Here is a 26,849-nt window from a genome sequence, read left to right as displayed (position 1 = left end):
GTTTAATTAATGTTTTGTAGTTATTTTAAATTTATGTGGAGTGCCTTATCTGAGTGGATGGAGCAGCCGAGTAATTTCCTTGTTCCTGCAGGGGGGCAATGACAATAAAGATTATCTTACCTTAAGTCAGCCAGCCAGCCAGTCCAGGTCATTAACAAGCAAGCATTACTAAAAAATAAATAAATAAATAAATAAATAAATAAATAAATAATACCCCACCCATCTAGCTGGATTTCCCCAGCCACTCTGGGCGGCTTCCAACAGAATATTAAAAACACAATAAAACATCAAACATTTAAAACTTCCCTAAACAGGGTTGCCTTCAGATATCTTCTAAGAGTTAGGTAGTTGTTTATTTCCTTCCTGTTGGGAGGGCGCTCCACAGGGCGGGTGCCACTACCAAGAAGGCCCTCTGCCTGGTTCCCTGTAACCTCATTTCTCGCAGTGAGGGAACCGCCAGAAGGCCCTTGGCTCTGGATCTCAGTGTCTGGGCTGAACAATGGTGGTGGAGACACTTCTACAACTAAGGTATGGACCTAGGAGGGCAGAAACAAGCAGGGTGAAGCAGCTGCTGAGCCACAGTACCCCCTGCCTGTGGCCACTGTGTTACTTTCCCTAATGATAGGGCTAACCCAGAGTGCAAGAACAAAACTGCTAGCTGTTCCTGCAATACTTATAGGATTCCTCAAACTTAAGTGTTATAATCTGTTCTTTTTTTTGGGGGGGGGAGATAAATAGGCCCATGCAACTGGTGACTGTGTGTACATTACATGTATGAAAATATAGCATAGATGTACATTTGTTGTTTGGTGTTCATATAAGGATGTTTGGAGATATCATACTGTGTGGGGTGTGTGGGTGTATATGGGTATGGGAGTATCTAATCCTGCCCAAAACATATTGCAGCTGCCACTATCTGATCCTGTGGCTCATGGCTGCTCCCTGAAATATAAATACTCATTATAGAGTATTGATAGCTGTGGAATGGGCAGCAGACAAGGGTAGAAGTGCAGCTGTCCCAGCTTTAAATGGAGTCAGAAGCCAGACGAAGAACTTTCAAATTTGCACCAAATCTCTAAAATAGTTCAGGGTCTAACATCATTCTTCATCATTTCAAGAGTTCCCGAAATGAATCCTTGTCAGCGTCAAACATGAAATCAACATGGAGAAAATAAGTTTCCCTTTCTGAAAAGGAAAATCAAAACCATAAAATTATTACAAGACTGAATATTCAGTCTATATATGTTTGTGTGCTATATATTATTGTAACCTGGGACCTTCTGTGAAGGGTGGATAATAAATTGAAATAATAATAATAATAATAATAATAATAATAATAATAAACAACAATTAGCCCTATTACTGCTACATTCAAATTTCATCCACATGGAAGGTTTTTCTTTCCATACTACATATCTTGGAATAAACCTGTGCTCATTTTACATATGAAGAAGCAGGGAGACATCTGGTTTCACTAGAATCACACAGGGAAGCTTTTTGATGCATTTTGATGAGCATGCCTGCACAAAATTGCGAAAAAATGGCTCCAATCCTGTCCTCCCAATTTGAGGCTGGATGTGCAGGTTCACAGGGGCATCCACTACTTCTGATAATTCCTGAAAGATCATGGGTAACATACCCGCCATGGACCATGAACTTGTGCTATATGAACAGGAGTTGACTGCCCTGTTGCTGAGCATTACGGAGAGGTGTAACAATATTTCATACCTGTAGGGAGAAGGACGGAGTGGAACTGACCCGGGAAGAAGCATTCAAATACCGGTTCAAAAAGGATGGGAAAAAGCATTACCTCATCATTAATGAATCCACCAAGGAGGATAATGGGCATTACAAAGCAAAGACTAATGGAGGGGAGTCTGTTGCTGAATTGATCGTGCAAGGTGAGATATGACTAATAATACAAAAGGAACTTTTTTTATAATGTATGGCGGCTGGTATCCCACTTTGTAGCCGGGAAACGGCCGATAGCTAGATGGCTAATTGTAGGACAGCTAATTGTGCAGGCCTTCAAAGCATATTATGGGGATTGTTAGGCCCATGTGCCGGATGTAATAGATATCCTGATAACAACAGGTGCTTGCTTATCAAGTCCTGTTAAAGTCCCACGTGCTCTGGATGTCTCTTCCTATTTCACCTTTCCCAAAACATTTCCTTTAGCCTCTTCTTTTTGTAAAAGCCACATCCACAGCATCGGTCTTTGGTTGACCTCTGACCTTCTGGTGTTTGTGTTGCTTCATTCGCAAAATTTGTGATCTCAGAGAAGAAGCTGGAGGTGTACCAAAGTATCGCAGACCTGACGGTGAAGGCAAGGGACCAGGCCGTGTTCAAGTGTGAGGTTTCTGATGAGAATGTGAAAGGCATCTGGCTGAAAAATGGGAAGGAGGTGATTCCAAATGAGCGGACTAAAATCTCTCATATTGGCAGGTAAGTCGTGCTTCAGAAAATTAAGCCAGGGTGCTGTAAGTTGCTTGAGTAACAAGCTGCTAATAGTAGTAGTAATAGAAGTAGTAGTAATAAATTGGTAGTACTAGTACTTTCCTTCGGGTGGAGAGAATATGTGATAAGATGGTATGTATGTGGTGAGAGAGAGGAGTTGTATATGATCCAATATTATGTACTAATTTTACCCAGAGGGTGAATGCAACCTTCGCTCTGAATGGCAAGGAGATATATGGGAATAACTTTGTATTGTGCTTTGTGGGTGTTTAAATTGATGTGAGAAGTGTGTGTGTGTGTTAGTTTGGAAGAGTTGTACAAAGGGCGTGGTTATGTTACAGTGAATGGTTCATGAATCTCTGGGAACACATCTTTCTCCAGTTTTCAGACAAGCACTGTGAAGGCTGACAATTTTTGCATTCAGGTCACTGTGGCATTTGTGGTAATACAATTGCCCATATTGTATACTGGAAATGGCTGCTACTTTATGAAATGCCCTCAAGCACATAGTTATATACCTAGAGCTCAACCAAGCCCATTGCAGTCCATAGAAGGATGGACCCCCAACACTACATTCCCCTATTCTGTGACATGTGCAGACAGTATGCAAGATTGTTACAGGGAATGGGAGGTCTGTCTACAGTTCTCAAGTTTTTCTCCTTCAGCTTGGCCAAGAAAAGTGAATTCCTTCACTAAGCAGAGCATAGAGGGAGACACAAGGGTGCTGAAGGCACACTCAGACACTTCCTATTCCCTACCATGACCTGTAATGATTCAGCACAGTGTTTGTGTACGGATATCATGGAGGAGGAGTGAAATTAGGCTTTTGTTATGCCTTATAAGGGTGCCACACCTGCAGTTCACTGTATTGAAACACTAGTCAAGTTGATTTGAATGAAGTGACATCTTAATAAAGTTTGTGATATAGGTTCCACACTCTTTATGCTTATTTATTATAATATAGAATATGTATATGTATATATGCATGTGGCATTCTGTCTTACCTATCCATCTACTCTGGGGATGGGATTTGTCCTGTATGGAGGTGAATGGACACAAACAAAGCTTGGATTTTGTATTTTTGCAATATCAGAATCCATAAACTAACCATTGATGATGTAACTCCGGAAGACGAAGCTGATTATTCTTTTATACCCGAAGGATTTGCATATAATCTCTCAGCCCATCTTCGTTTCCTGGGTAAGTGTTCTGGAATCTAATTTCTGTTCTTGGTGGGAATGCTCACTTTGTGTGAAGATGAAATGGGAGATTCCCTCTTGGTGATGCCTGAGGTTCAAAGCACCCTAGTACTGTGCATCTCTGTGTGTCCACTGTGGCAGTAAGGGTGAAATAAGGTTCATCTGTACCCTAATAGGGATATTTCCAAGCGTGGGCATAAGGCCTATGGTGGGCTGGATCAAGCCAAATGTTATTATTTAAAATGTCAGCCCACTTTTTGGGTGATTTGTTAAATCCCTCTAATTGCCTTATGTAGCACCACAGTAACTCTGTGGATAAATACCGTATATGCCGGCATATAAGGTGACTGGGCGTATAAGACTGGGTGTATAAGACGACCCCCTACTTTTCCAGTCAAAATATAGAGTATGGGATATACTCGCCGTAACGAGTTTATCCCAAACTTCCAACGCACACCAAATAAAAATTTTCTGTATCTCTTCCTCTCCCTGCTTTTAAAATACCGGTAAACGAAGCCAAAAGAGAGACAACAGTGCTTAAATGCACAGATGTTTAAATGCACTTACTTGCAGGCATGCTAAGAACTACGGTAGCATTTTGAACTACTGTAGATTTCATTCGGAGAGAGGGAAGGAGCTGAAGCATAAAAACTACAGTTAGCTCTTGAAGAAGAAGAAGATGTGGGGGAAAAGGGGAGGTGGGGTGGGAGGGGAGGAAAGGAGAGGAGAGGTGGGGAGAGGGAGAAGGGGAGGGAGCATAGCCCAGAGCCGGCTCCACTCGCACTCTATTGTTCCAGACACAGAGGCGAGTGGGGGGAGGGAGAGAGTAAGAGGCTGCCGCTTTCTTTCCGTGCAGGGAGGAGAGAGGAAAGCCCCGCTTGTCCCCTCTTCCTGCATGGAAAGAAAGCGGCAGCCTCGCCACATACGGCGGGGATGCGGCCGCGGTGGTTTTTGAGCTCCCCCCACCGTATGCGGCAACCGCAGATCTTACACCTGGCGTATAAAACGACCCCCCAACTTTTGAAAAGTTTTTCCTGGGTTCAAAAGTCGTCTTTAAGCCAGAATGTACGGTATCTTATACCTTAATAGAGAAAGTTATGAAAAGAATTGTGGTATTGACCAAAGTCTGGGAAGGTCAACCCTGGTTGCCACAATTAAACTGAAATTAAATATATAGAGAAAAGCACACACAACAATAATGAATAGCTTCCACTTTCATATAGATTTGGCTGTGAACCAGCAGAATTAGGTGCAATTAAGCCTATTGATCTCGGTGGAATTTATGTGCACGTAACTGTGCATTGGATTATCACCACGGTGTAAAGGTCGTTTCTGAATTTAGTGCATAGAAACAATTCCAGCATTATAAACTGTTGTTTCCTAGACGCTAATTCTAAAACCCATAAGAGGAAAATCTATCCTTGTTTTGATAATAATAGGCAGGGCCCTCTTCCAGGAGGATACAGCTCATCTGCAAGAAAGTCTTACTCCAAGCCAGCAGTCTATTCTGAATAGCTTTTGTACTGTTTTTGGTGTAGGGGACCAATCTTTGTACACAGCCTTCTACTGCAATAAATGGAGAGCCTCAAGTCTACAGCTGCTCAATGTGTGCATTTACCTTCCCATTATTTTATGGCAAGTCATAGGACAAACAGTACTATGCTAGCAATTTATTTCAGTCTTTATATGGAAAATCTGTTATAGCTTCTGCTCTCATTCATTTTTATAGGCACTGTTCAGTTTCATTCCCATTTGGCAGATATATATGCTCAAAATATAAAGCGGTTTAAATTGTTGATCATTGGGTCATTGCTGATGTCTAACCCCCCCCCCTCTGACTAGTACAAATCATATCCATTAAATAAAAAAATTCCTTCAGTAGCGGTATTTTATTTTGTTTCAACTCAGACCAACACGGCTACCTACCTATAACCATAGCCATTAACCTCATCTATAGGACTAACTGTTTGAAAGGATGTGGATTGTACTGTTCAGGATAAGCCTTGGTCCACCCACACATTAGGGGCATTGAATGTGGAAGAAATTGTCTGTTTTGGTTTATTTCCATTTCTTATTTTTCCAGTCTTAAATCCTCCACATTTCCATAGCAGTGTGCCCATTTAATAAACAATCCTCATGAAAATTTAGTAGCATTTTTAGTACAAATTTCCCCCAACACCTTGGTATACAGTTTTGAGTCAGATACACATTTTTGCAAGCAAATTTTCCCTAATGTATATTACTTCATGGATGTATACATTTAATGCATTTTTTTCCTCCAGTACATGCAGTTTTATGCATATTGTTTGGGTGAAGAGCTGCTCTACAAAATTCAGAGATGTGTGAATTTCAAAGGATAAAATGTGTTTTGGGTTATGTATAGTTGTGAATTAGTTTCTCATTAAAATATCAAAGAAAGAAAGAAAGAAAGAAAGAAAGAAAGAAAGAAAGAAAGAAAGAAAGAAAGAAAGAAAGAGAATTTATCCCACACCCCTGTTCTAGACCCTGGCCTGCAGTTTCGACTAGCAGTGATCAGAAAAGGAATAGGCATGATCCTCAAGTATGCTGAGTGCCAAGTGTGTGCAAGTGCATGCCTAATACTAAACAAAAAAAACCAAGAATTGCCTCCATCCAACTGAGCAAATGGAGAAACAGCTGTTCAAATTAAAAATGAAAACTCTTTTTATGAAAGAAACATGAGTCAGATGGAATTCCAGTAGAGGTCTTGAAGCCAATGGTTGGAGAAGGGTGGTAGCTATCTAATGTCTCAAGAATTTCATTGTAAAAAAGGAGAAGGGGCCAGATGGAGAAGCTTTAGGACAGATGGTCATAGCTATGGAAATGTGCAGGTCACTTCTGACCATTCCTAAGCCTTGCTGTACTGGCAAGTACATGCCTTAGATATGGCATACTGTGCGCCTGCATTGATGCAACACCACAAAGCCTGAAATAGAAATCTGGGCTACCTGAGCCTATGGGAAAGATCTCTTTGAGCAATCAGCATTGTTTCACAAAATGCTTTCTTTTGCACAAAATGCTGGAAATTTATGACAGTGTGCTAACTCCTGCATACTTGCCTATAAGCTAGTTGATGTGAATGAATTGTCTGAGGGGACAGATGGTTTGATGTATGGAGAATCCAGACTAAGGATAATCATTTGGAGTAGTTAATTTTTTTATCTCTCTCAGCTCCATGGATCTAGGATTCTGTGTTATGCACATTGAACGAATGACATGGTTAAGTTAGCAGCAACAGAAATGCAAATTGGTGAATGAATTAAATTGTGTGTTTTACTGGGGAGACAAATCTGAGGCAATTTGGATACAGGGAAAGTCAGGAGTCTGTGAGAGTGTTGATGATCAGTGGCGAACGGTGCCGCTTGGCTGCCCAGGGCGGCACCCCCTGGGGGCGAGGCATCGCTCTGCAGCACGCATGCGTTGTGATGTCACGACGCACGGCATGTGCGCCAGGACGGACTGCGCATGTCCGCACATGCACAGTCCGTCTGGGTTGGTGCTGCTACTCTGCTCAGCTGGCGCACTCTGAAGCAGAGCACTCTATGGAGCAGGTTGCCAGGCGGCGCCGGCACCGGCAAACCGTGAGCAAGCCGCAGAGATGCTTGCTCGTGGTTTGCTGCTGCGGCCGCCCGGCAACCCGCTCTGTAGCGTGTTCTGCTTCTTCCTGCTCGGGCGGAGGAGGTGAGGGGTGGGCCAGGGGCGCTGCCCCCGCCAGAGTGGAGCTAGGGGCGGCTTGCCCCCTTCGCCCCTCCCTTGCTACGCACCTGGGGATGATAGAAGAAGGCACAATATCAAGTGAAAGGCGGAATATGAGATAAGTAGCACTAGCAAAAGAAAAGAAGCCAGAACTGAAGAAGGTAGAATTCTGGATCTTACAACTCCAGTTTGCAGTTGGGGGAGTTATAATTTTGAATGCTTCCTTGTATTTTTTTTTAAAAAAAACTTTTTTGGGGGTAGCCTAGGCCTCTCCTTGATGTGCTTATGTATATGAGGAAGCACTCAAAAATATTCCTGTCTGCAGTCCTATGTAAAAAGTGTAGCTCAGCTCTTATTTACAGCACAGTTCAGACAACGTTAAGCACTTTTGTCCTTTTGATTTCAATAGGAGAGCTGAACATGTGCTTAAATTTCTCCCATTTAAATTAAATCAATGTGCCTTCAGTGCTTGACTTGGGTGAGATTGTACCCTCACATAAGAAAATTATCTGTTTTTAGTCAAGATTTGTAAGTTAACCCAATAAATAATGTTAACCCCCATTCGCCTATCAGGAACTCGATCCTAGCCTGCACCCTGCTTTGGCAAATGGGGATGCAGACTGGGACTTGGGCTGTGGCAGGGGATGGAGCCGACGGACTTAGTAGGCTTCCCTCAGATCTGCCCCTTGCCCATTTAAGCAGCCCACAGCTGGGGCACTAGCTCTTCTCGGTTGGCAGTTGGGCATTGGGGCAATCCTTTGTTGTGGATGGAGGGGAGACTGTAATCTCCACTTGCCCCTCCAAACAGTGGGGTATCCCATTAAAAGGATCCGGGGGGGGAGTGGCCGTGGTGACATGCCGAGGCAGGGCCAGGCCCCAAAGTAACCCCCCAAATGATGGTCCCTGCGGGGGTCACCCTATTTGATGTATGTCTTAGGAACCCCCGCCTGGATTGACCACACGTCACTTCCAGCGGGTGAGCCAGAAGTATTTAGATGGCCCCATGCCCAAGCCAAACCTCTGTCATCTGTATTCAATAAATTTGTGTCCTGTTTTGACCCAAAACCAGTCTTATTGGTCTCTTATTTATATGGGTTGGGGTATGGGGAGCCAGATGCCTGGTTCCGCAACAAGCATGCAGCTCTAGTGGTGAAAGGCATGTGACAGGATAGTGTGTGAACTGTTTCAGTAGATAGAAAATATATAATCCCAAGTATTCACAAAGTACAGCCATTTGTTGTCATAAAGGCACCAGAACTTCTGAGATGAATCACTTTGGGGCAAAAATTAAGGACAACGTTCCTTGCATTGTATCCTGATTTTCTTACCTGCTTCTCCTAATGTTGACAGCTTTACATCATGAGAGGTTATTGTTTATGCATTTTTAAAATGAGCCTATGATTGGTCCATTTTCACATCCATCAGGGGAACTGACTTTGGGGTGCAGTTCTAAAGATCTGTTGTTCTTGATTTTACTGTTTTATTGTGATTATATGGCTCTGATTATGGTTTATTATTGATTGATTTAGTTTGTGTTGTTAGCCGCTCTCTTCTCCTGAGTGGAGGAAAGGGTGGGATATAAAAATAATAGATAATAAAATAAAAACTTTCAGATTCATTTTATCCTTTTTCTTTCTTTTCCAGAGGTTAAGATTGACTTTGTGCCTAGACACGGTAAGGGCAATATGTGCCATTCACAAGCCAGTGAAATGGAAGAAAGGCAAAATAAAATTGAATCTTTGAGTAATCCTCAGCAATGCTAGAAAATGCTTCTTTGCCTCTATGCTTTTGCTGCAGAACCTCCCAAAATCCGCCTGGACTGCATGGGCCAGTCTCCTGACACCATAATTGTGGTGGCTGGAAACAAGTTGAGACTTGATGTACCCATATCAGGAGATCCAGTACCCACAGTGATCTGGCAGAAAGTAAACAAGGTAAAAATGTCACTGTGTCCAAGATGTATGTTCAGCTCAAGCATGTATGTTCTTATGCCATATTCTATTTCAGAATTATAACTGGATTAATAAAATAAAAATATATAATATTATATTTTTATATATACAGGTGTGTATGTGTGTATATATATATATATATATATATATATATATATATATATATATATATATATATATATACCATTTACCATTCCAAGTAAGCACTTTAAAAAAGGCAACCTCAAAATGGTCAAAGCAGCTTCAGTTCTGAGTTTGTTGAGGATGTCAGTCCAAGCAACAAGGTCACACACACCCCTTGTGATAGTGGATGTGTTCCCACATTTATGTTCATTGCACATCTCCCATCTGATGAACACGTGGAAAAGCTACTATTATTCATGTTTTGATCATTTATCATGGATCTTTGCTTCTTGTGACTAATCCAAACAGTTGCTCAACAATGGAGGATCAATCTATGAGGGAATGATCATATATATTTTCTTTCTTTCTTTCTTTCTTTCTTTCTTTCTTTCTTTCTTTCTTTCTTTCTTTCTTTCTTTCTTTCTATTGAGTCAGGCCACTGATCCATCCCAATGTTTGCTCTCCATGGTTTCAGACAGGGGTTTCTTCCAGCCCTACCCGTGAAGTCAGAGATTGAACACGAGGTCTTCTACATGCAGAGCACAGCCCTTCCTCTGGGGTTTCACTGCATATAGAAATCTTTAGAATCCAATTTCTTCTTGTGGGACCATTTCCTTTTTGAAGCATCTTGGCAGCAGTTCTGCTACTTTTCTGTATGGAGATCATCTGAAGAACAAGGATGCTGCGAGTTTCGATTGCTTATGTGAATTTATAAAATGCAGACGACTTTCCCTCCTTGAGACTTGGAAGGAGATTCAGGACTATAAAATAAAACACCCAGCATTATGTGTTTGGAAAAACTGCAGGAAGTTCAAAAGGAATATTCTGGACCACAGAGTAATGGGATAAAATGGAATGGAATCTCTTAAGATTCTCAAGGCCCTTTCATTTTTAACATTTCTATTTGTGTAGTGCAAGACTGACCTCTTGTGGCCCTTATTACCAACTGGGCTTCTCTGTCCCTTTGAAATCCCGATGCTGTAAAACAAGGTGTGTGGTCATGGAATGGGGAGAAATGCTCCCTCCGGGGCAGTTGCTTTGAGGGTCCAACCCACCTCCTGAGGGTCCTCCTTCCACAGGATTTCCCCACTTACTTGTTGGCAAGACCAGACACTTCCAGCTGTCAGCATTTATCTCATCTTGCACCCCTTTCTCATCTTGGCCTCCGGCATTGTTTCAAGGGGACATTATCAGAACTTGCACATGCTTAAGGTGAATAAGAGGAGGGGGTATAATATGGCAGTTATTTCCCATTCTTTACAGGTTTTTCGTGAACTGGGGAACAGTTTTTGACACCGCAATTCTTTTCTGCACATCTTCAGAAGGTGTGGTTTTATTTGAGCCCTAGAAAATTTTGTTTGGGAATTCTAATATGTGATTTAGCATACCCCCACAGAACCTGCTAGTTCAATGTTAATTAATTAATTTTAAAATTTGGATCGTTTAAAGAAGATTCTGCATGGTTTAATTCCTTACATCCAACCTTTATTTTCTATTCAGCTTTCTTTAATTATTATTCTTTCTTTTTTAATTTCCTTTCCTTATACAGTGGAACCTCAGTTCTCGAATGTCTCTGCTGATGAACAATTCGGAACCCGAATGCTGACAATCCGGAAGTGAATGCTTCCGTTTTCAAACGCACTTCAGAAGTCGAATGGCTTCTGAGGCCCGTTTCTCCATTTTTTCAATGGATTTTGCTGACCGCCCTTCGATTTTTCAGTTTTTGAATGTTTCAGAATTCGAACAGTCTTCTGGAATGGATTCTGTTGCTCAAAGGGTCTCAGATACTAATGCCAGGAAAGACCTCAGTCTTGAAAAGCTGTGGTTTGTTAGAAGGAAGACTGAGCTGGATAAGCCAATGGCCTGATTCAGTAGATGGTAACTGCAAATAGCTGCCAAGTCTCCCGCTGAAAAATGTGGGATCAGCAGCAGCGCGGCACTGGAAGTCGCTTCTACGCATGTCTGGACATGCGTGGAAGCAACTTCCGGTGCCACTCTGCCCGATTTTTGGTGCCCAGGCATGGGCGGAGCAGCACCGGAAGTTGCTTCTACGCATGTCTAGACATGCGTAGAAGCGACTTCCGGTGCCGCGCTTCCCATGTCTGGGCACCGGAAATCGGGCGGCGCCAGGACCCAAAATGGAGCCTCCCTGGCAGGTAGGAAATCCGGGGGATTTGCGGGATTTTTTCCAATCCGGGCTGCCAGCGGGAAACGGTTTAAAATATGGGGGTTTCCTGCGAAAAATGGGAGACTTGGCAGCTATGTAACTACATATGGCACTAGACTTGCTGTTTTTAAACCTGAAGGGAGACTCTTATAACAATCACTGCAGAGAGAAGTGAATTAGCTGCCCTTCCTTTTGCTATTGTACTTCATGGGGGAGAAATTACGTATCTCCTTGCTTATATCTCCTAGTTCAGGGCTAGACAACATGGTGCCTTCCAGATGTTTCCCCACTCTTCCTGTGTTTTGTGTCTCTTCCAGAACAACGATCTAGTGCTGCTAAGTGACCAATCCAAAGATATTACAGGCACAGGTGGAGATTTAAATAACGACAACAAGGCAAGTTCTTTGTTCTTCAACCAGTCGAACAGAGATATCTGGTTCTTAATAAAGAGTCTTGGTGACTCTGTCATGAATTCAGTAATTATCAATGCTGGAGAAAATAGGAAAGCTGATCTCTTGCATAATACTGTAAATTGCTATTTTAAACTATTTGTTTAAGGTATTTCCTTGAAATCTGTCTCTCTTTGGACTCAGAGTTTTTGAACTTGAGCAACCCTTCTAAACTTACACCAGCTTCAGGGGCTGCCAGCCAAGCACTATCTATCTGTTCCACAGCTAAATGTGCAGAGATCCTTGTAGAGAGAGGGAGGGAGAGAGGGAGCAGAGAATCATGTGTATACAGCCTGCTGCTGTGTGCAAGGATCTGTGGAGTGGCAATAATCTCACACTGGCATTAGAAGAGCACTAGAGCTGTATCCCTCCAAGCCATTTCTAATACTGGGCATATGGAAACCAAAGAACCAAACCAGAAACTGTTCCAGAACTCAATCCATCCAAAATCATTGTGATAATTAGGGAGGGAGTGTCTATAGTCACCCATCCAAATCCAGTGTGGATCAGTTAAGGTCTACTATGAGGAACTATTCGGTCTTCCCAGATCTCTGCTGGTGAGGGAGAAAGGTAGTTATAAGTACAAGTTGCTCAATCTGTTCCCATTGCAGATCAATGGCACAGACAGTGGTACCTCGGTTTAAGAACAGCCCTGTTTACGAACTCCGCAAAACCAGAAGTGGTGTCCCGGTTTGCGAACTTTACCTCGGTCTAAGAACGGAAGCAACATAACATAACAACCTTTCTCCCCATAACTGCTCACAGGTCCTCTCTGATTCCGAAGGCCGAGTCCGTGTAGAGATGTATGAAGACCATTGCGTGTTCACCATTGAAGGAGCTGAGAAGGAAGACGAGGGAGTCTACAGAGTTACGCTTAAGAACCCAGCAGGGGAAGATACAGCTGATATCACTGTCAAAGTGATTGGTAAGCAAGGCAGATGGGCACTTTCTAAAGCCTGGTACAAGTGAGCCAAGTCTTCTCTCTGCCAGCCTAACACAAAGTCACAACCATTGATAGCATAATACATTTTCCAATGGAGCAGGAGACCCTGCAGATAATGTTTCTCCTGCCAATGTCCCTCTGGTCTACTGTGGCAAGTAGGACTCCCAAGTGTGCCACTTAGCAGGCAGAGTGAAAGGGGGGGGGGGGAAACCTGCCATCTGGTAGTACAGTTGATCAAAAGGATTAATGGACAGATTAGCTGACCAGTGAAGCCCTAATAAGTAGTTGTCTTCATTGTCTAAACACAACATGAAACACAGTGACCTTACTTAAATGGATGTGCCCCTCTCTCTGTGACTTAGGAGGGGAAGAGATATGAGAAAACTGAGTTTTTAGATGATATTCACTGTCTGTGTCTCTTTCTCTTGTTTCCTTCATTCCTTCAGAGGTGTGGCTTTGCCCTGTTGACCAAACAATATATCATACTTGAATTTATCCCAAAATCAGCTGTGCAATTCATGCATTTGTTTTGTCAAGAGGTCACACTTTCCTTGAAATGAAAAAGCTACTTAATGTTAGACTCTTGAGATGAAAGTTGCAATGGCCAATGCATCAAGACGAAGAATGCTCCCTGAAATAAAGAGGGAGCTTTATGCAGTTTGTTAGAATCATAAATAAGGTTACAACCCATTCATATGGGAACCTCTAAAATGAAGGAGTAAATCTGGTTGTGTGAATCGTAAGAAGAGCCCTGCTGGATTGGATCAAAGGTCTGTTTAGACCACCATCCACTTCCCCACAGTGGCCAACTGGATCCCTCTAGGAAGCCCATAAGCAAGACTTGCATGCAATAGCCCTTTCCCCTTTGTGTTCCCCAGCAACTGGAGCTGTGTATATGCTGTATATTTAAAGCATATCACTTCCCCCAAGGAATCCTGGAAACTGTTTTAACCCCCCACAGAGCTACCATTCCCAGGACCCTTAAGAAACTACAGCTCCCAGGATTCTTTGTTTAAAGCCATGTGCTTTAAATGTGCGGTGTATATGCATGTAGTCTTATATTGGGAGGCATAACCCTCAGAAGCTGTGTATAGCTATCATGACCAGTAGCCACTGATAGCCTCACCCTCTCTGAATTTGTGTTATCCCCTCTTAAAACTGGTGGCTGTTACTACATCTTGTGACAGCAAGTTCCATAGGAAGAAATTCTGTGGTGAATTAAACACTAGCAATAGAAATATGGTGTGTGTGTGTGTTTCGAAGGAAATAGGCAGTTACAAGAGAAATATTGTTACCGTACCTCTCTTTCTCCAGATGTACCTGACCCTCCTGAGGCTCCCGAAATCACTAATGTTGGTGAAGATAACTGTACAGTGCAGTGGCAGCCTCCAAAGTTTGATGGAGGACAGCCAGTACTGGGTAAGAATTGCTATAGTGAAAACATCACCTGAGGGATGATGATGGTGATAATAATAATAGTAGTAGTGGTGGTGGTAGTAGTAGTAGTAATTTGTTATTTATACCACACCCATCTGGCTGGGTTTCCCCAGCACTCTGGGCAGCTCCCAACAGAATGTTAAAAACACACTAAACCTCCAAACATTAAAACTTCCCTAAACAGGGCTGCCTTCAGATGTCTTCTAAAAGTCAGATAGTTGTTTATTTCCTTGACATTTGATGGGAGGGCGTTCCACAGGGTGGGCACCACTACCAAGAAGGCCCTCTGCCTGGTTCCCTGTAACATCACTTACAGTGAGGGAACTGCCAGAAGGCCCTCGGAGATGGACCTCAGTGTATGGGCTGAACAATGGGGGTGGAGGCACTCCTTCAGGTATACTGGGCCGAGGCTGTATCAAGAATGAGAAGGATTTTCTGTACGTTCCCAGAAATACATTTGTACTGTGAATTATTATATTTTACAAAATAACCATGATATTGTGAAATGGGCAGAAGTTCCTCAATTATCTCTTTGATTTCCCATATATCTAGTTTTTCTGTCATTTTGAGGACAATATGGGCATTACTGCTATCTCTTGAAAGGGTAGTTCACTAAATATCCCACCAGCGCTGAAATAAGATTTGTGGGGAGTGAGTCTTGCTTCCTGTGGACCACCTGAAGTGGGAGCTGCGTTTTAGGTATTCTATTTAATCAAGCTTTAGCTCGCATGCTATAAAAACCAACCAACCTTGAATTGGTTTGGAAGAAGAAGAGTCGAAACTCTAACACAATTCCTGTCTGCAGACAGTAACAAGTAAAATTATTCAGAATATGAACGTGCATACAACACCAAGCAGTATGATTCCTCAATTGGAAAATGCCCTAAAAAGGAGACAAGTTTCTAATAAGCATCTGAAATACACCAAAGTTGTATGCCTCCTGGGTAGCATTCCAGAGGCATCACTGCAATGAAGTTTTGCCTCTGCATTGCTGCTAAATAGCAGTCAGTCCATCATAGCAGAACAAACAAGGCATTCTCTGATAATGTTGATTGAACGCGTCTGTACGAGGCAAGGCCCCAGGTATCCAGGCCTGAATAGTTCTATGCATTATATGTTAATAACAATATTTTGAATGTGGCTCAGTTGCAAATAGGCTAATAGGCAGCTTTTGCATCTTCCTCGGGGGTGCGCAAAGTGGAAACCTGGACTACTGATTAGCATGTGCTCCACATACACACCTGCTGATTTCTCCCAATTTCAGCTGGTGTTTAGGAAACACACAAAGAGGAAGCTCAGACCACTTCTACTTCCTCTGACAGTGCTGCAATGTGCGAAGCTGCTCTCACTCTGGGACTCATTTAATGGAGTACCCTTGAACAAGGTCACTAACGGGAATATCAAGTATCAGGATAGAAGGACAGGATGAAACTGTTACCAGAACCAGCTGAAGTTAAAGGACACACACTGCTGGCATGGTTCAGCCATTGAAACCACTGCCAAACTTTGGGTGAAATGTTAGCCAAAGCCCCCCCAAAAGTGCTATTTTACAATGGCCACCTGGTTTTAATAGGATAGGGATCACTCACCATGAACACCTCCCTTGTTCTCTTATAATGGCAATGGCACCTGCCTGAGAGGTGCCAGAACTGAGTTCCGGAAAGTCCTGGCTAAAGAAGAAGAAGCCCTGATCCATAGTAAAAGGTGTTGTTAACATCATCTGTAGAAAATGGCTGTAACCCTAAAGGAGTTGCTTGCTAAGGAGTAAACATCATTGAACACAGTGGAATCAGGGGTGGTGAGCATGGCAGGGTGGTGCCATAGAGCTTTCCTCCCAGCAGCAGTGTTGCTTCCACTTACCTGGACTTTGTAGGGTCAGGACAGGCTACCGGTGATGTCAGCGCTATGTGGGCACAGTGACAGAGTCAGTCCACCAGTCATGACAGTACACCTGCACAGGCATGAGTTCACCACTGAGTTTGCCAGGGCTGGCTCTAGGTAGACCCCCGGTGGCGCGGTGCGCCAGGGTGCCAGACTGGTAGGTAGGGTGCCGCGCGGAAACCATGCTACGCCCTGCGAGGGCGGGGGCGCCGAAGCGATCTCCGCCCCTCAGCACCAGGGCGCGCAACCTGCTTGAGACTGCCCTGGAGTTTGCCTTACCCTTACCTCATCCAGGTAACTAGCTGTGATGTTGACAGGAGGCTAGGCCTTCAGCAGTACCCCACCATGCCACTCTCTTCTGAGTGAGATACTTCTAAGTAATCGTATGTCGTGTTGCACTATATGACAACCACCTGTTATCAAATTCATTCGTCTTCTTGTTGTAATTAGTCACAGAAATGGCTCCCCTCAAACCAAAGTTTGAGTGTGCCCTAGTAGACTGAAACATTCCCCCACTGCTTTCTGTGTAGTTCTATTTTTAATGCCCAAAGCATATCTCTGAGGCAAGTGAACTTCATTGAATTTACTTCTCAGTAGACGTGTATAGAATTGCACTGTTAATTAAGCACTGACCTAATTGGGCTGGTGGCTGATGTCATATATTATTTCAGAAGATGTGCAGGTGAGTGAGCACTTAATAATCTTGTTGATGTTATTAGGTCCTGTAACAGATTTGATGCAGTAAATGTAAAGGAAGATCTGATACTTGGGCTTGTTGTAGAGTTTGGTCCCTTGAGCCATATTCTTGACAAGTGATGAGTGGCTAGTCTAAGTTGTTAGTCCATCTGTGATCATTAGACTTTCCTTCAGTTCAACTCTCCTTAAGAAGTTAGTCCTTTTCCAGAATCGTTGTAAGGCAGCTAAAATGCCTCAGAGGTAGGTGTTTTACACAATGTCGTCAGCATTTCCGAAAAGTGAGATTAACAGTGTTGATTCTCTTTCACAGAATGATATTATCGCATTTTGACAAACAGCTGAACTTAGCACATTAGGCAGGATAGGAGAGCGGTTGTTACTGGGATCCAGAGTGGATCTGAAGTAGTCCATACAAGGTTTGAACTGCATCCATGCTAGGGATCAGGCTTTAGTTGGTTCAGGGTACAGTCCTAGGCATGGTTACCTGGGAGTAAGCCTCATGGAAAACAGTGGGACATTTCTGAGTAAACAGTTTTTGGATCGAATTTCATACCAGTAGATTAAGCAAATGAATCTGAAATGGATTAATAAACCAGAGCAAATGTTAAATCCATAAGGCCAGGCACGTCCAACAGGTAGATTGTGATCTACCAGTAGATCACTGGATGTCTGTGGTAGATCACTGCTAGATCACTGGCACCCCTAAAAAAAGCTCACCCCAAAATTTCCTCCTCCCTAAAAAAAGCTGAACTATGACCTGAGGCCCTAAACAAAAATGGGCCTCCCTCCCTCCTAAAAGAAGCTCAACAAGTTTGACCTAAACCCCAAAAAACAGGGCTTCCCTTCCTTAAAAAAAAACTCAACAGCTTTGACCTGAACCCCCCAAAAGGGGGTAGATCACTCCCAGTTTTTAGCTCTGTGAGTAGATCAGAGTCTCTTGGGAGTTGGCCACCCCTGCATAAGGCCATGAGTTAAAGGCAAAGCGTATTATCTTAAGAACTAGTAGGGAATGAAGGAGAAAATATTAAAGACAGTCTTTCCTTCTAACCATGTTACTTTCTCCTTGTTTTCTTATTAAATGGTAAGTTATCTTGTTCTTTGCTCATTCAATAATAACGGCATAAACTTGTATATTTTGGTAGTATGAAATTGGGGCACACCCAACCTAGCACAAGCACAGAAAAATTCATACTAAAGAATTTTCCACCCCTCTTCCAGTCGTCATCCACCACACCACCCCCTATGCTGTTGCTGAGGCTCCCCTGATCCACAGAAGCTGCTTTTCAGGGATTGCAACGGGGATACAGCAAGGAGAGGGATGGAGAATTCCCTGGTACAAGGCTGGCTTGTGGTCATGTTAGTGTGGATGTAATACCACACACTTAAATGGAATTGATTGTGTAATTAGCTAAAGGGCAGGTGATTGAGCAGCAAAATATTCTTTAATTTACTGCCTCCCTTAACCTATGCACAGAGCAACTAAATGGGAGAAGCTCTGAAATGTAAATTTGGTAAAACAGAGTTTTTGTGCAGTAAAAGCAAAATGTCCGTGCTCATGTCTCTTGTAGAACAGACTCTCCATCTGTGGTGTGTCTTTTCACTTTGTAGGCTACATCTTGGAAAGGAAAAAGAAAAAGAGCTACAGGTGGATGAGGCTGAACTTTGACCTTCTAAAGGACCTGTCATATGAAGCAAAGAGAATGATTGAAGGAGTTGTGTATGAGATGCGAATTTACGCTGTCAACTCGGTTGGTATGTCCCGGCCCAGTGCTGCCTCACAGCCCTTCATGCCAATTGGTGAGTGTCAACACACATTGTGTTACTTCTCAAACATCCAAAGAAGATGAAGAGATATATGGGCACACAATTACATTCTCTTTCTCCACTCAGTAGGGACACGGAGTCCATATTTGTAAGACAGGTGGCTCCTTCTTTATCTGTTTTATCTTTTCTAACCTTTTTCTAAAACCCTCCTCGCAAATGGGAGTCGCGAGGTTCCAATTTCATGAAATTGCTGATGAATTTCTAACTGTTAAAATTAGAGGTGTGAGAGGCAAGCTGGGTCTCGATGAGAGAGGGGAACTAATTGACAAGTGACCTCCCACTGCCTCTCAGCTTCCCCCATCCCCTTATGGGTGCAAAATCTCACCGTATCCCACCCAGTGCTTCATTAATCCCACCCCCTGTGGAGCTGCAAGGATAGCTGATTAAGAAAATATCCATGGAATTATTTTCTATAAATAATCATGATGACCCTCACCACACAGCGTTTCTGAACTAAGAGCAAACTGTGGGAGTCTTTGAGGGAGGAAAGAACAATCTGAACACCTGAGGTAGAGCAGCAACAGAAATGACTAAAGTGGTGGTTCAGCTCACAGAAGACCATAAGGAAGGGGACGAGCTTTGTGAAGAAAAGAGTGTGCCACTACAAAACCCCAGCGATGGGCCATCAGAGAATGATAAAGAGCAGGAGGAGGCAGTTAATTCTGATCTTCAGCCAACACTCAACGGTTGGGCTGTGCAGAGCAAAGAAAGACGAGAACCTCTACAGGAATCAACTGAACTAAAAGGTTCAGAGTTTTCTTGGAATAAGAAATGATATACTTGATTAGAAATAAGGGTCTGTCCTACAACTATGGAGATGAGGCACTAGTTTGTAATATGGCGTCGTGTGGTAATCCATCCGTACTCCTATGTGTGATGCACATGCTTTTAAAGACTGTTTTGAATGTTTGGCTTTAATTATAGTTTAAGAAGTGAGTAAACTGTTGCAGCAGAATGATGTGGGATGCTAACATTAGGTCCTCCATCTGTTATGTGATTATTATTTTTAATGTTATGTGGTAGGGAACATTCTGTATTTTTGAAATATTTAAAATAATGCACACAATATGTTTAAATACCACAGTTTTCCCTGGCTTATGATAACCACACACGGCATGGGGGGGGGGTTACTTCAAGTATTGTTATATTTTTCTAATACATAGAATCTAAATGATTTTAAAATGAACCAAAATTGCTGAGTATCTGTCACTGCATGCAGAGATAGCCCCTTTGCAGCCTTTGTGAAATGTTTTGCCAAGGAGCAGAACAGCTTGGTTTTGCACAGTGGAATCTGAAGGTTGGGAATGGTACTTCTTAAATTTACAGCATCTTTAGATAGAGGGAAAGTTTTGAAAAGGGCAATGCTAGTATCAAAAGGGCAAATACCAATTATTGACTATGTAGGTAATAATCTTGAACAGGCATCCCCTAACTGTGGCCCTCCAGATGTTTTGGCCTACAACTCCCATGATCCCTAGCTAACAGGACCCAGTGGTCAGGGATGATGGGAATTGTAGTCCAAAACATCTGGAGGGTCAAAGTTTGGGGATGCCTGATCTTGAACTGCTCCAAACTGTCTACTGTGGCCAAGAGCAGACAGATGATCACTGAATATAGGAACTATGGTTTTTCCCCCCACATACCACACAGAAGTTATTGTAGGTTCATTAGGACTTATGGATCCTACCGGTGTCATACCTGGGGCCCATGCATACTGAATTTCACTGGTGTACCCTTGAAGTGAGTTCAAAAACTGAATACTGTATTGCCTGTCTTAGACCGAAAACTAGAGGAAATTGGCATTCCCCTAACTTAGCAGAATTCCTACTACCAACTAATGTGCACTTTTGCTGTGCATCTACTGAATTCAGGACCTATAGTGTTGATCCATACTAGGACCACAGCTGTCTGGTAATGATGTTCTTTGTTGGCTGCATAAGGTATCGAGATCTAGTTAGTGGCCATTTGCTAGTTGTGAGGTACAGAAATATGAAGTAAATCACTATTTATAATTAGGGTATATCTAGTTCTTTTTTTTGCTATTTTGCTTAATTGTGAAGCCTTATGCTATTTATTAACCTACAGCATTTCTATACCACTTATTTGCATTTCTAAGCAGTGTACATAAAAGCAATCCTAATATATATTTGCAGTAGAAGGATAAATGTGAAATAAGAATTGCAAGGCCATTTATATAATACTGCTCTTGTGCCTATTATAAGAACCACAACAGCTGGTATATCCATATCATTTTGCCAATATTTTAATTTTGTCTGGAATGCATTCATCAAGAGCCATTCAAGCAGAAGCTTGGTGTCCCATCCAGTTATAAATTTAGCAGAAAACCTTTGTGTCACAAGAATTCATTCTAGAGAATGATGTTTTCTAATCTCTTGCTAATGCTGTTTCCCTCCTAATATCTCACTTTGTAGATCAGTAATTGCCACATCATTTGTTTAGCAGCTACGAGTTCGTGACTGCAAGGGCTGGCTATTGCGATATTTGCACTGCGGGAATGTTTAGAGACTGCAATTAGTGCAGAATGCAGTAGCCTTGCTCCTGACAGGAACCAATCACCAACAGCATTGATTTGTTTTGTTTCTTTGTTTAATGATTTTTATTTGCTCCCACAAGAGGTGGTAAAGTGGTGATGCCCCCTGAACTGGATGACTTAAAAAGACGATGAAGCAAATTCAAGTCCTGCGTTTGGGTTTCCAAAACACCCATATGTATCTGGTTGGCCACTGTGAGATCAGGATGCTGGGCTAGTTGGGCCATTGACCCAATCTCATGGCTCTTCTCCTGTTCTTACTCCAGTCTTCAGTGGAAAAAGGCTCCCAGAGCAAGTGCACAAAAATCATCAATAAGACAGTCCCTGACTTCAGGTTTACCATCTAAAAGACAGAAATGGGATTGGAAGTGAAAAAGGCACCAGTTCTTAGTAAAAATCTAGCACCACATCCTCCTCTCAAGAGCAGATAGATGTGTTGCCTTAGGCTGCTCACAGTTCCCAAACAGGCCCAGTGGCAAACGGTGCCGCTTGGCTGCCCAGGGCAGCACCCCCTGGGGGCGGGGCGTCACTCCACAGTGTGCATGCGTCGTGACGTTACAACGCATGCCACGCCAGGACGGACTGTGCATGTCCGCACATGCACAGTCCGTCCGGGTTGGTGCTGCTGGCTCTGCTCGGCTGGCTCTGCTCGGCTGGCGGTCTGCTTCAGAGCGTGCTACGGAGCGGGTTGCCGGGTGGCGGTTTGCTTCTTCCTGCTCGGGTGGAGGAGGCAAGGGGCAGGCCAGGGCCCGGGGGCGCTGCCCCTGCACTGTCCCCACCAGAGTGGAGCTAGGGGCGACCCGCCCCCTTCGCCCCTCCCTTGCTACGCGCCTGAACAGGCCTCAGCAGTTTGCCACAACAGGCTTGTATTTATCCTTCTGTTCCTTACAGGATGTTTGGAATTGATGGCCTTCACAAGGAGGGAGGGGCCCCTCCCTCCCTCCTTGGCCAAGCTGGTGAAAGCAGCAGTGAGAGGAGATAGCAAAAGCTGAAGTTCTCTTTAATGTCTTTAAGTCCTGCCCTGTAGACATTGTATTGGCTGCTGAACAGCTTCCAATCCCAATTTAACGTATAAAGCTCTAGGCTGGATATGCAGAACATATCTTAAAAGATCAATCATGTATCCCAATATGAACCTTCCTATCCTTTGGAGTAAATAAATATTAAATCAACAAAAGTACAATGCAGGACTATGATCCACATTTTGTGGAAGTCAACAATCTGTTGCAGGGATTCTCTTAGCAGGTAGTATTTTTTATCCTGACAGGTATTTTGTGGTGATAATCATTTTAACTGGATATAGATTGTATTGCTTGTTCTATCTTGCAAAGTTTTAAGTGTCTGTAAGCCATTTTGATAATTTTAATATGAATGCTACAATATATTATTAGCATTAAGCAAATAACCCAAAGGCTCGGGACTTTCTATTCTGTTTAGCTCCTCCAAGTGAGCCGACACACTTCACAGTAGAAGACATTTGTGATACTTCTGTTACTTTGAAGTGGAGACCCCCTGAACGAATCGGAGCAGGAGGCTTGGATGGCTACAACATTGAGTACTGTAAAGAAGGATGTGAGTAAGCCCCTGGTGCTTTTGGAATTGTTGTCACATTCACATCATACACTAAAAGCCCAAGGCTTCCCCCAAAGAATCCTGGAAAGTGTAACTTAAGGGTATTGGGAATTGTATTTCTCTGAGAGATAAACTACAGTCCCAGGATTGGTGGGGAGCCACATGCTTTAAGCATATTTTAAATGCATGGTGTGGATGTCACCACTTTAACAGTCATGGTTTCCCCAAAAGGATTGTGGGAAGTGGAGTCTCTTAAAAAAAAACCCACGGTGCTTAGAGTTGCAAGGAGAGCCTTGCTAAAAAGTTCCCAGGATGAGTCTTAAAGTGGCTTAAAAGCAGAGCTGGCCACCCATGAGGCAGCAAAAGTGCAAGCAATGCTGCTACGCTGGCCCCACTGCTTATACCACCAAGAGAGAGGTATTCTGGCTTGCGGCATTGCCACTTGTCTTCCGCACCCTGAGGCAGAGAAGCCAAGCAGCAACATTTTGAGGAGTGTCCCAGCTCCTACCAAGTTCATCGAGAGCCAGGGCATGGTGGCATTGGATGTGGAGGCACAGTGCAGAAGCAGGAGGTGGCAATTCCCATTGTGCCTCAGGTGGATGGTGTGAGTGTCACCTAGGTTCCAGGTGTTAGGATTGTCCTACTTTCTTGTAGGGCCCTGGCAGAGACACAGGCCCGACTGGCATGTTCTCTCCCTCCTGGTCGATCATTTGGGAGCTTCAAAAGCTTTCTTCAGCCCAAACATCTCAGCAACTGATACCAAGAAGCATCAGCACACTTACGATCCTGCAGAGTATTTGCAGTTTGCGTAACAGAACTCAGTAGCACAGCATTTCGGCTACTCTACTTTATTTATATATAATACACTCGGAACATTCTGACTTAGCTCCTTCCTCTTTCTCATCAGACAGCAAAGAGAGAAAGAACAAAGGACAATAGTCCCACTTCACAGAACACAGTAACACAAACATCCTGTCTCCGTCACTTCCCACACTGTGGAGTGAAAACATACACCGTCATGTGATAGACAACAATCTCATGACTGCAAACACGGAGCAGGAATCCTAACAGGATAATCAGTTTAGCCACCTTTTAACTGCCTTGGGCAGATAAAGGAGATGGAGGATGGTATTGGTACAGAATGAAAAGCAATGTGCATCTGTCTTCAAACATCTGAGATTAACGGGGACAGAAATATTGTTCTCAAGTAGGGTCAAGCCCCAGAGATTCGCTTTTAAAGGAATTAACCATTACCTATATTTCTGTGATCATCACAATCTTGCATGTCTTTGAAACGTGTGAAGTTGTGGTATCTTACAATGCAAGCACGTCCAACAGGTAGATCGTGATCTACCGGTAGATCACTGGATGCCTGTGGTAGATCACTTGGTAGATCAGTGGCTCCCCTTATAAAAGCTCAACATTTGGCCCTTAAACCCCCCCCCCCATTTTGGGTGTTCCCTCCTCCCTAAAAGCAGCTCAACAAGTTTGACCTGAAGCCCCAAAAAGGGGGTAGATCAGTGCCAGTCTTTAACTCTGTGAGTAGACCGCAGTCTCTTGGGACTTGGCCACTCCTGTTATAATGCATTGCATGCCATGGGTGCTTTAGCTGTGATTCCAAAAGGCTGAATGCCACCATTCTGGAATATATGAAGCAGAGGTGCAAATAGAAAGCATGAGTATATATGCTTGGGACTGTGCCTTCAGGCATAGTTCTATAAACCTCTGCTTGAAAAGCTTTGCCTAACAATAAGTGATCTTGCATTTGCAGCCACAGAATGGATCCCAGCACTTCATGGCTTGATTGAGCGCACCTCTGTCCTGGTCAAAGATTTGGTCACAGGAGACAAACTTAATTTTCGCATCACTGCTGTAAACCTGGCAGGTGCAAGTCAGCCAGCTGTTATAAAAGAGCCAATTACCGTCCGAGAGATCCTGCGTAAGTATCTAGGGAAAGCCAGCACTAGAATCACTGAAAACTCACTACTTGGAGATCTGGGGTATGGATCCATATTAACCTGTGGAACTTTGGTTCTGATATGCAATAAACCACTGTCCCTAATTATTAATACATAAATTGCACACAGCTTTTAAAAATTACTTTCTTCCTCTATACAGCTCTCCTCCTCCCTGTGAGGTTGTTGTTGTTTAGTCGTTTAGTCGTGTCCGACTCTTCGTGACCCCATGGACCATAGCACGCCAGGCACTCCTGTCTTGCACTGCCTCCCGCAGTTTGGTCAAACTCATGTTCGTAGCTTCGAGAACACTGTCCAACCATCTTGTCCTCTGTCGTCCCCTTCTCCTAGTGCCCTCAATCTTTCCCAACATCAGGGTCTTTTCCAAGGATTCTTCTCTTCTCATGAGGTGGCCAAAGTATTGGAGCCTCAGCTTCACGATCTGTCCTTCCAGGGAGCACTCAGGGCTGATTTCCTTAAGAATGGATAAGTTTGATCTTCTAGCAGTCCATGGGACTCTCAAGAGTCTCCTCCAGCACCATAATTCAAAAGCATCAATTCTTCGACGATCAGCCTTCTTTATGGTCCAGCTCTCACTTCCATACATCACTACTGGGAAAACCATAGCTTTAACTATACGGACCTTTGTCGGCAAAGTGATGTCTCTGCTTTTTAAGATGCTGTCTAGGTTTGTCATTGCTTTTCTCCCAAGAAGCAGGCGTCTTTTAATTTCGTGACTGCTGTCACCATCTGCAGTGATCAAGGAGCCCAAGAAAGTAAAATCTCTCACTGCCTCCATTTCTTCCCCTTCTATTTGCCAGGAGGTGATGGGACCAGTGGCCATGATCTTGGTTTTTTTGATGTTGAGCTTCAGACCATATTTTGCGCTCTCCTCTTTCACCCTCATTAAAAGGTTCTTTAATTCCTCCTCGCTTTCTGCCATCAAGGTTGTGTCATCTGCATATCTGAGGTTGTTGATATTTCTTCCGGCAATCTTAATTCCGGCTTGGGATTCATCTAGTCCAGCCTTTCGCATGATGAATTCTGCATATAAGTTAAATAAGCAGGGAGACAATATACAACCTTGTCGTACTCCTTTCCCAATTTTGAACCAATCAGTTGTTCCATATCCAGTTCTAACTGTAGCTTCTTGTCCCACATAGAGATTTCTCAGGAGACAGATGAGGTGATCAGGCACTCCCATTTCTTTAAGAACTTGCCATAGTTTGCTGTGGTCGACACAGTCAAAGGCTTTTGCATAGTCAATGAAGCAGAAGTAGACGTTTTTCTGGAACTCTCTAGCTTTCTCCATAATCCAGCGCATGTTTGCTATTTGGTCTCTGGTTCCTCTGCCCTTTCGAAATCCAGCTTGCACTTCTGGGAGTTCTCGGTCCACATACTGCCTAAGCCTGCCTTGTAGAATTTTAAGCATAACCTTGCTAGCGTGTGAAATGAGCGCAATTGTGCGGTAGTTGGAGCATTCTTTGGCACTGCCCTTCTTTGGAATTGGGATGTAGACTGATCTTTTCCAATCCTCTGGCCATTGCTGAGTTTTCCAAACTTGCTGGCATATTGGGTGTAGCACCTTAACAGCATCATCTTTTAAAATTTTAAATAGTTCAGCTGGAATGTCATCACTTCCACTGGCCTTGTTATTAGCAATGCTTTCTAAGGCCCATTTGACTTCACTCTCCAAGATGTCTGGCTCAAGGTCAGCAACCACACTACCTGGGGTGTATGAGACCTCCATATCTTTCTGGTATAATTCCTCTGTGTATTCTTGCCACCTCTTCTTGATGTCTTCTGCTTCTGTTAGGTCCTTACCACTTTTGTCCTTGATTATGGTAATCTTTGTACGAAATGTTCCTTTCATATCTCCAATTTTCTTGAACAGATCTCTGGTTTTCCCCATTCTATTGTTTTCCTCTA

At 43.3% G+C, this 26,849-nt stretch overlaps 1 protein-coding gene across 1 annotated transcript in view; it reads left to right on the top strand.

Moving 5' to 3' along the window:
• Positions 1–26,849, top strand: part of MYBPC3 (myosin binding protein C3) — a 69,824-nt gene that overhangs the window by 31,241 nt on the left and 11,734 nt on the right. Inside the window, exons 15-25 of the mRNA XM_088656469.1 lie at positions 1,735–1,901; positions 2,280–2,445; positions 3,551–3,657; positions 9,015–9,044; positions 9,168–9,382; positions 11,861–12,007; positions 12,827–12,986; positions 14,319–14,423; positions 18,627–18,815; positions 22,831–22,965; positions 24,737–24,904. Of these exons, the coding sequence (XP_088512595.1) occupies positions 1,735–1,901; positions 2,280–2,445; positions 3,551–3,657; positions 9,015–9,044; positions 9,168–9,382; positions 11,861–12,007; positions 12,827–12,986; positions 14,319–14,423; positions 18,627–18,815; positions 22,831–22,965; positions 24,737–24,904 (1,589 nt within the window). The remainder of the gene's footprint in view (positions 1–1,734; positions 1,902–2,279; positions 2,446–3,550; positions 3,658–9,014; positions 9,045–9,167; positions 9,383–11,860; positions 12,008–12,826; positions 12,987–14,318; positions 14,424–18,626; positions 18,816–22,830; positions 22,966–24,736; positions 24,905–26,849) is intronic.

This window comes from Zootoca vivipara, chromosome 1 (assembly GCF_965207765.1).
Source record: "Zootoca vivipara chromosome 1, rZooViv2.hap1.1, whole genome shotgun sequence".
NCBI classification, from domain to species: domain Eukaryota; kingdom Metazoa; phylum Chordata; class Lepidosauria; order Squamata; family Lacertidae; genus Zootoca; species Zootoca vivipara.
The sequence above is the reverse complement of the archived record's forward strand: the minus strand, read 5'-3'. Positions and strand labels throughout refer to the sequence as shown.